The sequence below is a fragment of the Scleropages formosus genome, chromosome 7, assembly GCF_900964775.1.
Source record: "Scleropages formosus chromosome 7, fSclFor1.1, whole genome shotgun sequence".
Lineage (NCBI taxonomy): Eukaryota > Metazoa > Chordata > Actinopteri > Osteoglossiformes > Osteoglossidae > Scleropages > Scleropages formosus.
Window position 1 is genome coordinate 5,819,522 of NC_041812.1, and position 13,987 is coordinate 5,833,508.

Consider the following 13,987-nt stretch of genomic DNA (forward strand, 5'->3'; position numbering starts at 1 on the left):
TGTCGTTCGCTCGCTATGGATGTTGTCATTCGTGCTGCAGATGCTTTTTCTCCAAAGCAAGGTACGGTTAGGGTTAACTAGTATTTTGGTGATGGCTTTGTCCAAGACAGCCTCATGCTCAATACACTACCTACAGGCATTTGCCCATTAATGTACACTATTTAGCTGACACTTTTCTCAAAAGCAACTTAGTGTTAATCTACACACAGTTTATCCATTTGTACAACTGGCTCATTGTACTAGAGAAATTTAGAGTAACTAGCTTGCGGAATGGTACTACAGCTCCTGGTAAGATTCAAACCTGGAACCTTTGGGTCCAGCAGCTCTAACTACTACATTACCAAAGTAATATATGTGTTAACTAAGGAATTGAGTCCCTATTCGTTCACTTTTGTTAACCAGTTCTCCTTGTCAGGGTTGCTGCAGTCTGGAGCCTGTCCTCAAATCACTGGATGCTATGGAAGGGAGGGTCAACCCTAGATGGGTTTCCCAGTCCCTCGCAGGGTAGACACATATGCACGCACTTGTCCATGTAATGGGCAATTAGTGTTGCCACTTCAACAAAGGCATCTCTCAGACCAGTGGGAGGAAACCCACACAAATAGGGAAAACATAAGACCTCTCCTCAGCCTCATTTGGGCTTGACCCCAGTTCCAAACAGCTGAGGTGCTGCGACTCTGCTGCACCACTGTGCTGCTTCATAAGCATCACTTCCTCAGGAAGTAAACTTCATTCACCTGATTTTACTTTAGTTCTGAAGAGGATATTTAACTGTTATACAAAAAAAAAGTGCATTTATTTGGGGTTTGATCAAAAAAAAGTGTCCAGACCAGGATGCAGTAAGAAAATAAGTCTTTTCTCCATACAAAATCTCCTTGAGTGATGAACACACACTGACCACCCTAGAGATCATTGCCTACAAGTCTTCCTCCCTTCTCCATCAACCTCCCCCCGTAAGCCAAACGCATGAGGAACTCCAACTCTTCTACTGCTTTCATTTCATTCTAAGAAAGGACACATTGTTTATGGTAACACAGTTATATAAAGGCCATAAAAATGTAATAAACACCCAAGTAACACAGCTCCTTTTAAAAGAGAAACTGTCCAGTTGCTTTGCAGTCTCTGAGGGGGCTGCAGACCCCCAGTTTCTCTTTGTCTGGCTTTTCCACAGGGGGGTGAAGCCATCATACATGAGGTCACCACCCCACCCTGTTCTGTCATCAGGGACAGGTTTGGACTCTTGGGAGGGGTGTGTCCCGCACAGCCCCTCTGATGGGGGCTTCAGCATTAGTCAGAGTCTGATTCACTGCTGTCATCTGATGATGAGCTGCTAGTGCCATCCGACTGATCATCATCGTCCTCTTCATCATCATCGTCATCATTCTTGGAATAGGAAGAATTAATTATCACCGTGCAATTTAACCAAATACAGACTAAGGTACCCTTGTGCTTTTAATATGTCTGAAGCAATGAAAGCAAGAGTTAAGGAAACAAGTTGAGAAATTCATGTTGGAGACTGATACTATTAATGGCTTATGTCATTACCTCATCGTCGTCCTCATCGTCATCATCACTGTCTGAGCTGCCAGATGACTCATCCTCTTCCTCAGAATCAGATGAATCTGTCTTCTCGTCATCATCATCTGAATCTGAGGTGTCCTGCTGTAGATGACAAGGTCAGCCGTCTTTCTGCTCATCCACTTAAACGTTCAGAACCACACTGTCGGTCAGACGCCACTTTACGCACAGAGCTCTTTGCTCCTGTAAGCATCTTTCTTGCACTCTTTCACACCAGTAGCGCACTATGTCCGTTGCTCAGGACTCATCTCACTCGGCCACATCCACAGCCATGCCCATTCTCCTCCATCCACCAAACAAAAGTGCAAACATTCTGGCTGAGCGGTGTTACCTTGGCTCGGTACGCCATGGCACGCTTGCCCCCCCCGGCCCCCAGTCCTCCGGCTCTGGGACCTACCGCCTTCCCCTTCGTCACCCGCACCTTCGCCCCAGGACCTTGGACCTTGGTTGTGCTACGTCGCTTCTGGAGGTAGGAAGAGGCAGGGAAAAAAAGGGGGGGAAAAAAAAGGTGTGGGGTGGAGGGGGACAGGCAGACAGTAACACACAGGTATCTTCAGTTCAACATCGATGCTGATCCTTCAGGACGTTCCATAAATGATCTAATCACACACAAACTGTATGAGGCGACACCTGAACATTTACATACTGAGGACATGACTGACAGCAGAATAACACCCTGCCAACATGTGAACACCTGAGGCTCTAGCTGGTGCAGTAACAGCACTCACCGTGTTGCTAAACTCTTTGTAAACAGCACGCTCCTGAGGAGAAAGCGACTGAGAGACAGAGAGAGACAAACACAAGAGCAGGTAAGTAGAGGATCTTCAAAGCCCATGTGCCATGGCTAGCATATGATGAGTCTTTCTTGTAGCCTTGTCCCTAGACACACTTATCTCTGTTGTCTACCTGTTGATGTGCTACGATTCCTCATTTAGAGCTCAAAATCTTTAAATTTATGGCTCTCCGCACCGAGAACCTTGTCAGACTGCAAACTTTTCCAGCTGTCCATCTAAACAACACTTCAGGTCTTCTGAAACCACGCAATCTGCTTCCCACCTTGACCCAGGAGTCCAGCTCGACCTTGTACTCTATCTGCTGTTCCTCCACCTGCTTCCTGTACTTGTCCTTTTGGCTCTGAGTGAGTTTATGCCAACGCTTGCCGATCTCCACCATGCGCTCCTTCAAGCTGAAGTGGTTGAGCTCCCCACTGGTCAGCAGCTCCTGGGAAAACATTTGGTAACCGCTCCTGCGAAAGGGACGGAAGGAAGGAGAAGGTGCAGAAAGAAAGCGGCTCCGTGGGATACGAAGGGGCAGAGAAACCAAGGGACTTCATTCCAGAAAAGCAACAATTCCACGCCACTTTGTGGTCACTCACACTGGAGGCTTTTTAGGCTCGCCATCAAATTTGGGCTTCCTCTGACCTTGTCCAGATACTGGAGTCCTCATCTCCAGCAGCTCTCTCTGCAGGAGAACAACCAAGTGTCAGCACAGAAACACCCAGTGGGAGCAGTGTACACACACAGTCTCAAAGGAGTATAGGTGTCCACTGTTGTGCACAGCTTGAATGTAAACAACATATTTCAAAATGCATTGCCTCCTTATGCTAAACAGTCCAGTCACAGTTAAGGGGATATAAACATGTTCAGTATATTTTTTACTACATTTTCTTCACTTTCTAAAATTCCCGTTTGTTTTTCAGTGTGAGAAATGGCAGTAAAATGCATAGTGGGACCATCTCAATTCAACTCGTTTTCACAATGTTTACAGTCCTGACATTTCCGAGTGTTGGTGACGAGTAACAAGATGGTAAACCATGTTGTATACTTTAGAGAAAGAGTCAGTAATAGGTGCCGAATTAATAACAGTTGTTTGGCGACACTATTTTCAGACATTTTAAATAAGTTTTACTGTAGCTCAAACTTTAAAAGTCTCCCTACATTTTAAAATTTATTATGGCTGTATCCAAGACTTTTACAGAACCTAACCCACACAAAAACCAAGGGATAGCTATTATTAAGCGTTTACTGATTGTGACTTAGCAAAATTTATGTTCATCGTATGAACAAATCAAATGACGAACAAACTTTCAATCTCAACCGTGTTTGAGACGAGGAGTCAATCTATAACAGATTCTAATCACTATAATGCAGGATATAGCCGGTCCTCACAGACAATGAAATCATCACTGAGAGAACACAAAGTCAGGATTAAAGCAAACAGGCTGCATTGTGGAGGGCAGCGAGCATCACGGAGACGGAAATTCTGACATTTCAGGAAAAGAGTTCAATCGGGAGAAGACAGAGGTCAAGCGTCTGGGTCACTGACCACAGGCCTGTACTGAACCTCGTATCGCTTCTGGTCCTCTGCTGCCTTTTTGATCCAGGGGATCTTCTCCTTCTTCTCCATTGCTTTCCACGTTGATTCCATGGCACTCTGTGCCTTCTTGCGATCGCTCTGTTGGCAGTGAGAGATGTTCCCTTCCATGACTTACACAGCCCTGATGCACCACTTTAGGTCAGCTATGTGCCTTAATCACTACACTACATACCTAACAGAAATTTACAAGAATTATTGTGTTACACCCGTTTTTTTTTTTTTTTGTTAATGGGAACCATATTGTATAATAGCCCACAAATTTTGACAGAATCCCATGAATACACGATCATCTCTATGGTGGTATGACACCATAGACACAATGGGTCCATTTCCTCGTTGCTGACCCTGTACTTGGCCAGGTAGTCTCCGATGACGCTCTGCTGCCACATCTCCTCGGCTGTCTTGGGCGTCTCAGGAAGGCGTGGTCGCTTCCTGCTGTCACGTTTCTCTTTGGCAAGGCCTTGTTCCCAGTGCTCCAGGTCAGAGTCATTGCACCTCTCCTACGAATGCACACCAGCTCACATCAGTGAACAAATCAAAGCCTGAATGACCTTTGTTGACAGAATGACGAGTTGACATGTTATGCAGCTTATCTGAAATGTTACCAATAAAGTATAAAGGAATCAGCGAAACCAGAAATTATACTTCTGGTTGTGACTGTCAGACATTGAGTCCTCAAGTGACCTTTCAAACGCAGTTGTTGGGGACTGGATTCAAAACATTTATTTGTAATGATTTAAATATTTTACAGGACACGTCAAAATGAAAGCTTTGTGAAAACAGTCTAATTTGTCCAACCTACTAGAGCCAGCTGCACTCACCTTGTTCAAGGGTGACTTTGATTGTACGGGGCTGCCTGCGCTCCCCATTGCCAGCCGGGTCCCCGCCAGCTTCTCCTCTGCCAGCACACGTTCCCGCTCCTCCTCCGGAAGACTCTGAAGAGCAAAGAGAAACACGAGCGGTTGGTTGATGGCGCTTGAAGGAAATGCCACACCCAGCCAGGAGGTGAGAGCAGTTTGGACCATTGACCAATTGGCTCTGTAGGAAACAGCCAGTGAAGCTTCAGTGGTCCTTTAGAAATTCAAATTCAGGCTGAAGGAGTCATCTGGCATCTTTAGCTCACCTCCAGAAATCTTTGCAGGTCCATCTCATACTGTTTCTTTTTCTAAGTGAGGGAAGAAACAACACTCAGAATTGAGAAGACCATGAGCACTCAAAGTCATTCTCTTACTCGTTCAGTCATGAATTAATATGCAGAAAAAGAAGTTTGTGATCGGTGACTCTCAGCTGACCTGCTCGCATCGCTTCTGGAACATGTCCTTCTCCTTCTGGGTCATCATCTTCCACTGTTTGCTACAGAGCACCATTCGTTCTGTGCTGGGAACGTCCTTCATGTTCACCATCAACTCGGCGCAGTACAGCGAGTAGCCGTTCCTGTAGGCAGAACGCAATTCGTTAAAATGCGTCTTTAGGAGAATGTCAAGGCACCAGTGTTCTTGGCTCAGATGAAGATGCTTCCGTCACGTCTCCCTCAGTGCACCTGAACACTCACGGAGGTGGTTTGGTGGGCCGTCCGTCAAACTTGTCCTTGAGTTGCCGCTCGGCTTTGGTTAGGACGGACTTGAAGTGTTCGTCCGAGTTAGCCTCAGGGTGGGCCTCATGGTACGCCTTCATGCTGTCCTGTGGAGGAAGCTGCGCTTTAACTCGGTGTCAGCTTGGTGGGGGGGCCTTAAACCCACACCCAGATCAGGACGGCGCTCCGACCAAGCTCGACCTCTCACCCCGTAGGCCTTCTGCAGCTCCAGAGCCTTGCTGATCCACTTGAGGCGCTTCTTGTCAGAAAGCTGGGACCACTGCCGCCTTAGAGCCTCCTTGAGATCCTTCTGACTCACCTGGCCGCAAAGAAAAAGAGCAGAACGTTCTCAAATCATGTACAGCTGTATCACACTGCACCTTCTAAACACGATTAATTCAACACCTTATTGACAAGGGTCTCGATGCTGCTAAATTAATAAACTAAGGGCATATATTCCTAGCAAATCGGGGTTAATTCATTATGTGAAGTCACCCCGTCATGCAAATTATCATCGTGAGGACTTTGAAATTGCCATTACTTCTTATGGAAAAAATATCAAGTTATGTCCCATAAAATTAACCAAAACAAAATATGTTTATGCATGACAATTTTAAAAAAAGCATTTTATATTGTCTTTATTCTAGGTTCTTGTATTTTCATTCATTATCAACAACTGCCTGGCCAGTGCAGGGTTGCCAAGGTCCAGAGTCTACATGGGGTTGAGGCAGGGTACACACTGAATAAAGAAACTTTGATAATTTAGCTCATAGATGTTTACAATATAAAGAAATAAAACTTCATAAACTCGCTGCTTATTTCAAGCGCACATGCACACACAAACGCACACACAGAGCCTGAAACAGCAGGGTTGCACCAAACTGGAGCCTAACCTGGCGACACAGGGCGCAAGGCTGAAGGGGGTGGGGGACACACACCCAGGACGGCACGCCAGTCCGCTGCAAGACACCCCAAGCAAGACTCGAACCCCAGACACGCCACACAGCACGACCCAGTCAAACCCATTGTGCCCCCGCGCCGCCAAGCACGCAGACACCATACTATTAGAGGTGCTGTGTGAATTTACAAATGTTTCCCACTAGATGTCCATTACATCGTGAGATTATGACTGTTTACAGGAGTGTAAGAGAAATCATGTTATTAACGCTGCTGATATGATTTAAATATTTGAGTTGAGTTACATGTTAAGAGTTTATTTCTGAAAGGCAGTATTAAGATGAGACAATGGTTGGAATCTCTCCTCTTACTGGAGTACCCCAAATTGCTACAGTTTAAATTACCCAACTGTACAAACGGGTAAATAAGTAGCTGAATGCTTTAAGTTGCTTTGTAGAAGGAATTTAACTTAATCAATGGCTACAACTGATTGACACTGTTAATGTGACAGGAAGTAGAAAGTATACAATTTTGCTATGGAAGAAGTACAGCTGAAGGAAATAACCATACTGATACCAAAGAGGGACAAGAAACCATTAAGTTTGAGACTCTAGACATACATCTCTGTTCCAAAATGCCTGGTAGAAGTGTCTGATAGCAGGTGTTCCACACAAAAACACACCCATTGTGGAAGTACAATGACTGTATGACTTGTATTTTCATAAGCAGTCATAGCAGTGTCTTGTTGTACGTGACCCCATTATACACCTCAAACTCAACTGCCGAAATACCTGCATTTAAAAAGGCAGACGGTCCACTTATTACATTTTCGTTGAATACTTTCATACTAGGAGATAAGAAACAGTTATTTGTTTTCCAAAGACTCATGAGTAGGGAGGACTTGGAGCTTCTTCAGTTGTCACTGGAATCATTCACTCACATCAGGATGCAGCTTCATGTAGGTTTTCTTCTCATGGTTGTACCACAGTTGTTGGGGTGTCTTGGGTTTCTCTGGAAGACCTGACTTCTTCCTCTCCTCAATCAGCTCTGGGTGATCTTCCCTAAGGTGACAGACAAGGGTCAGCGAGGTTCCAAAAATGTGCTCAAAATTAACCAAAAGGTTAATTTCCGTGAAGAGTTATTGCCCTGTACACACCCACTCAGGTTACCGACAGACAAGTTATACATTTTTGAAGATAGATTTTTCTCATTTTGTTTTTAAAATAGTTTTTTCTTAAAATACTTTCTAATATTTTCATCTGCAGCAGAGCAAATGTGACCTGTGCTTCTCTGCCAAACTGGTAGATTGCAGTAAAGTGCAGCCAAACAATAAGGGTGTGCGGGACCACCTAGTTCAACTTGCTTCTGGTATTTACAGCTCGTCTCTGATTTTTGTGAGCGTTAGTCATTCTAATTGTGCCAGAAAGAAGAGCTGTGTTCTCACTATGGAGTCGAAAGTGGAAATAATAAAGTAGTGAGAATATGACAAACATTGCATCTGCAGGGGATAAATCAGTTAGCACGTGTGACAGAACACAAGTTTGTGGAGACAACATGTTTTATACTTCCATTAATTTTCAAATTTTCATAATTAGTTTTAATGTCAGCATAGCTTGAAGTTAAAAATAAAGAGTTTTAAATTTCCGTTATACCCGTTTTACAAAATCTAACCATTAAAAAAAAAAGTAGGAATCTGTACTTCAATATACTGATTTAGGCATAAGAGTGGTGGTAGAGTTATGAACAAAATAGGTATGAATAGCTCTGTGCCTGTATATTGAGGAACCAGTGTATTATTTTTCAGCCTATCTTTTGAAAATATTCTCGAGGACAGATTTGTTTGCAGAAATACCGACTGCATTATAAGGGAACTGTTTACTTAAAGCGTGCCATGTTCTTCTCAAATGCCTCCTTCTCTCGCTGGAACTCCTGGATGTACTTGAGCTAAAAGAGACAGAGGCGTAGCAGATATGAGATTGGGAACCAAATATACACTGAATGACCATACAACAGTGCTCAGAGAAAAGGGAAGCGGTGTATTCCAGTACACTGCCAGTGAGCTATACCCAGTACAGAATATCCATTCTACTTCAGCACTCTACTACTGAGAGGGACAAAATGTTACGCTGAATGAAGTTTTGAACAAGTATTTCCCTTTTATATTTCTTATTTTAGATGTCTTAGGCTGCAGCTCCCATCCACGGCATGTGTAATTTGAACAGCCTCATCTGAGACTATATATACACACATATATATGCAGTGTGTAAAACCAAAAGAAAAATATAAATTAGTAATATAAATTTTCTTTTACATAAATATACAAGGCTGAGCTGAACTCTAAAGGCATTTCAAAAAAAATTTAACGGCCCAAGATGTGTGATGCACACTAAGGAACAAACTCTCTGTAAAATATCTGGTAGTGTTAGAACACTGAAATGTACCGTTCAAACCAAAACAGGCAAAGGAGGTCCCCTCGCGCTGCTCTAACCTTCTTTTTCTCTGGCAGCTCTTTGTACTTCTTGGAGAGGATCTTGGTAAGGTCCAGGTTGCTCATCTCTGGGTGGATCTTGGCATACTTGGCCCTCTTCTCCATGAAGAAGCGAAAGTATGGAGTCAGAGGCTTCTTGGGGAAGTCTGGGTGCGTCTGATGGGTTCGAAACAGGCGAAATACAGTCTTAGGACAGGGTGCAAAGATGAACCAAAGGTGTATGATACTATGAGCTCCTGGCCATACCTTCAGTTTCTTCCCTTTATAAGGGTTCCTTACAAACTCGATTGCGTCGATAATGAGTTCCGTCATGGTGCGATACTTCCGCACCTGCAAACAATAACGGCCTCTGTGTCAGTAAACGGCAAATGAAAAAAAAAACAAAGAGCTCCTTCTCTGGGATAAGAGGCTCACCTCAGCGGAGACCTTCTGCCACTTCTGCTTGCACATATCCCCGGTGAACGTGCCGAAGCCCACCTTCTCCCAGTCAAAGTGTGACTCGGTGGTCTTGTACTTCATGGCATCTCCTTCTGGCAGCAGGCCGCGGATGCGCTCCAGGAGCGTCAGGCAGTCCTCCTTGCTCCATGCCACCCCATCTGCCATGCACACACGCAAACGTTCAGGTTCCAGTGCAAAGCGCCGCAGCAAATTTGCACGAGTGCAGCCGCCTCTGGGTGTGGCTTTGAGAAGCTGCAGTAGCTCGCTTTAACATCTTCATTTCCTGTCACTGATGGCACTTGTGCTCACCAATGAAACGCCGTTCTTGCATTCAATAACACACCACAACTGTTAATATAACCAAACCCCTCCCAAAATAATCTAAACACCCCATACAGTTGTGAGTGGATGTATTTGCTTGGCTGCGGTAAAAAGCACTAATTACAAGATGCAGAGTTGAACATGTGACAGGATTCACAATGAGCAGAGGAAGACAGACGACAGTGGTGGTCACTGGTACAGATTTACATTTATTCATTTATCTGATGCTTTTCTCCAAAGTGACTTGTCAAGCTACTGAGAATTTTTTACCCATTTATACAGCTGGGTAATTTTACTGGAGCAACTGAGCGCAGGTACCTTACTCAAGGGTACTACAGCTGGAGGTGGGATCCAAACCTGTAACCAATGAATCCAAAATCAGCAGCTCTAGCCATAAATTACCCGCTATCCCTGGCAGATTACTCTAGTGTACAGAACAGTGAATTATCTTGCAGAAACAGAGTAAAGTACCTGGGTCATTCTTGACATGGACATTCTGAGCAACAGCGGAGACATTGCTGCTACCATTCATGGTGAGACCGGAGCCAGGCTCTCCAATTCTTTCACCTAGAGGGAAAAAAGAAGAATAGGGGAGAAAGGAGGGGGAGAAAAAAAAAAAAAAAAAAAAAAAAAAAAAATTTACCCATTGAAGGCTGATAAGTGGTTTACTGTATTTACTGCAATCTCTGACACTTCATCCTCTTCATGTTAAACAGACAACTTGCAATCATTTCCACATACATAGCAGGGTATTTCTATTGAAGTAATTCAGGGTATGTACAGCACAACCAGGAACACTAATGGTACAAAACAACATTCCTAACCAGGACATGCCTTTCTGACCCTTATTAATGAGTGTTTTGTTTGTAAAGTAAAAATTTAATTGATAAAGTAGTTACAAAATGTACCGTGGTTATGACGATTAAAAAACACAATGAACTACTGTGGTAAACTGGCCAGAGACATTACATCATGGATACTGTGATATTTTGTTGCTATCAAAACAAACACCCTCAATGAATGAAGGAGGTTTAATCCACTGAAGATATTTAGCAGACATTTACCACAGTGTTCCCGAAACACTGGTGTCTTTAAATGCTTGAAAATCCCTATTGTATAGAGGAACTAAACATTTCAGTTACAGCAAACTTTTTCCCATTTTCAGCCTCTTTTGTGTATTTATTAATACATTTAATCTGAGATTAAAGCATGATATGCAATGTAATGCACACAATAATTTGGATGTCCCTTCCACTGCTTTTTTTCTATTTTATGCATTTCAACTGACTAGACTTAAGTAAAATCTAAAATAAGGAAGGCATGTGAGCAAATGCAGAGCTGTGTTTTTACACATAAATTAACCACAGACCGCTATTAAGCTTAAGGTCATTTAATATGTGCCCCTTAAGAGAAGGATGTAAATACTGCTTACTGTACTTAAAGTAAATATGCTGTTTGATTTCATCACAATTACCGGTGATTCACTTATTTTTCCAGCGCAGCAGGTATCCAGCCAAGTCTTTTTTGCAAAGTTAAAAGTAATTATTCACTAAAGCGATGAAGGTTACAGGGTCCACACTCTGCAGGCTCCCCACCCACGTGTCATTTCACTCCCATAACGGCTACGGGCCGCGCGCCACCGTCTCTCCCTCCGCGAGACGTGCGCGAGCTTTCCCGGGCTGCAGCGTCACCGCGCGCCGCTCGCAAGGTCAATTCGGGCTACCGAGGGGGGGTAAAAAAGAAAAAAAAAGAAAGGGAAAAAAAAAAAAAAACAGGCAAAGAAACGCTCGGAGCTTTTAAGCGGAATGTACCGCCAATTTAACAAAAAGGCATAAAGGGAAAATTTCTTAAATTTTAGACGTTGCAAACATACGAAAAAAATTGCGTTTTTCGTTTAAAATTGTACTGGATTAAGAGTGCTGCACTGACCACGAATGCCGAGACTTGACTTAAGCAGAAGAAAGATTTTTTATTTGCTCTGTATTTGATACAAATTCCCCCAGTGTGTGCAGGAACACCGACTCGCTGTCCACCTTCAGCCCCATCATGGCGCCCTCGCTCCGGCAGGAGTCCGCACGCAGTTTCCGCCAATTCGAAGGCTTTAGCACCCATTAAAAATGCATTTTTCCTACAATTTAACCTCAGTTACGCGCAGAATGTAACACGTGTCACTCAGTTGCACTTAGGAACTACGTATTGTCTATTTTGCACATTTTGATCTGATCGCCCCCTTTTTTGGCTATGCTGACAGAGAAACGTGGTAAAAATGAGTAATACCGAGAAAATAAATTGCCAGAGTTATATAGGTTTCCACATCGCCTGGAGCACAAAAAAGATGGTGCTATGGGGGAAAAAATAAAACATCGCCTCAGGTTTACGGCAGATCCGCGAGCGGGAGCAGCTGGCGCGAGCGGGTAGCGCGAGCCCCACGTCGCCCCGCAGCCGTCGCTGTGGAGCCGCCATGAGTGTCACAGAGAGTCGGCGAGGAAACCGCGACAAAATCGCCTGAAACGCCGCGAAAACACGACGGCCCACTCACCTTTTTACCACTAACGAAGCAGCGGATGTTATCGAAGCACACCGATGTGGTGTTAACGGTTTTCGGGGTGATTAAGCGCCTGTTTTTCGATTGTAAACCCCGGGGAGTCAGGTCGAAACACAGCCGACAAAAGGAGCGTCTTGTTCGGTATGAAACTCCGCCCAGCGCCGCAGGGGGAGGAACTCCCATGGAAAACGGGCGAGAAAACGGAGACAAAGGCAGAGACTCAAAATAACTCTTATTTATTTTCTTAAATAACTATTTCAATTATACTAACTGGATTTATTAATCTTTACTGAATTCCGTGACGTTATTTAAAATTAAATCGTTTTCTGCTCGTCAGCGTGAGACACGAGAGTCAGTCTCGAGAGCGCGAAATTTGCACCCTGTCGCAGAGAAAACGAACCATACTGTGCAGATATTAATCCCTGTTCATACGTTCTACGTATTGTATTCATGGTCTAGCCCAGCAGCGGTGCTCCGCGCTCTCCGCAGTCCAAGCGACGCCTCTCTCCGGCGTCCTGGCTGGAGCAGCTCCGTCCACCGCCGCGTTCCACCTACCGCCCGCCTCGTCCTCGTGTTTGGGGACGGAGTGCAATTTTCATCTTTACAAGAACGGATTACAAAGACGATGCTACATGTTTCCATTTTTGTGTAATTTTATTAGTAATAAAGAAATGCATTTACAACCCGAAGCTCTGAATTTTTAAATATGTCGCAATGCATAGCAGCCTTCCTGCTGATAGTAAGAGCGCATCTAGTCGTGTTTAGCCGAGGCCGAAACACTTTTGTGTTTGCCGCTGTTTGTGTACGCAACCGGGCACGCACCGCTCGTTCCGAGCGACAGCGCGCGCGCACAAGGCTCAGAGGTGGCGCGTGGTGGCCGCACAGCTGCGGGAGCCTGTGCGAGGAGCCGGCCAATAGGACGCAGGGAGGAGGTTAAAGACCCCGCCCACCGCACCTGCGCCTTCACTTAGCTGGCAGTGGCGTCGCGTGGATGGGAAGAGCTCAGCTTCTGAACCGGTACAGTTCGGGGTGGGAGACGGGGATTGTGAACCCATTCAGAGCGTGGGATCCGTGGATTCTCCTTGTGCTTGACAATGTAATCCCTAAAGTGGGGAAAAATAGTATCAGCTCGGAAAATATGACTTTAAGCAGCATGAGAGTGAGGGGAAGTAAACGTGACCCTGCAGTCCTCACAGGACATGATTGTGTACCAGTAGATGTATTGTTAACATTTATCATGGGACAGCTTTATCTGAAATGTCTTACTGCCACCTCCTAACAATATCCCAGGTGAGCTTAGCACACCTCCATCCTTGGCAAGAACAGTCTGGGCAGCATTGGCATCTGACTGAGGATGACGACCAACTGCCATGATGAACGAGCTGGGGATCCAAGATACCATTTAGCAACATCATCATTATTACTTGTTAAACTGGTTTACAGTTGTTACTTATCTGGAATGCCCAGGAGGGGAGGGGCAACCACTAGCCCATGGACCCTCAGAGGCTTTTTTTCTCCCTCAACTTTCAGTTGGGAGTTTTTGCTCCTTTCCCTGGTGGCCAGTAGGCATACTTATAGCTCTATAAAAGTACTTTATTATGGTAGCCATTAGGCAACAGTCTTCTTTGTTTTTATCTGTTTTTCTTGCAGGGGGCGTGGTGGCGCAGTAGGTCGGACTGGGTCCTGTTCTCCGGTGGGTCTGGAGTTCGAGTCCCGCTTGGGGTGCCTTGCAATGGACTGGCATCCTGTCCTGGGTGTGTCCCCTCCCCCC

General features: G+C 44.8%; 1 protein-coding gene across 5 annotated transcripts; it reads right to left on the reverse strand.

Moving 5' to 3' along the window:
* Window positions 1-796: 796 nt before the first annotated feature.
* Window positions 797-12,463, reverse strand: ubtfl (upstream binding transcription factor, like). 5 transcript variants are annotated; one of them, XM_018757475.2, is made up of 20 exons: window positions 12,211-12,463; window positions 10,143-10,238; window positions 9,327-9,508; window positions 9,159-9,242; window positions 8,913-9,068; window positions 8,304-8,368; window positions 7,365-7,485; window positions 5,736-5,846; window positions 5,507-5,634; window positions 5,247-5,388; window positions 5,078-5,119; window positions 4,776-4,889; window positions 4,299-4,454; window positions 3,922-4,032; window positions 2,954-3,039; window positions 2,635-2,824; window positions 2,307-2,354; window positions 1,910-2,041; window positions 1,546-1,662; window positions 797-1,383 (listed from the first exon to the last, which is right to left on the reverse strand). In XM_018757475.2, exons 2-20 carry the CDS (start codon window positions 10,201-10,203, stop codon window positions 1,288-1,290), a joined length of 2,142 nt encoding a protein of 713 aa, XP_018612991.1. In that variant the 5' UTR covers window positions 10,204-10,238; window positions 12,211-12,463; the 3' UTR covers window positions 797-1,287. The 5 variants fall into 5 exon arrangements, with proteins under 5 accessions (XP_018612991.1, XP_018612994.1, XP_018612993.1 ...); XM_018757478.2 differs by having other exon boundaries at window positions 1,546-1,659; window positions 1,976-2,041; window positions 3,904-4,032; XM_018757477.2 differs by having other exon boundaries at window positions 1,976-2,041; window positions 3,904-4,032.
* Window positions 12,464-13,987: the final 1,524 nt, after the last annotated feature.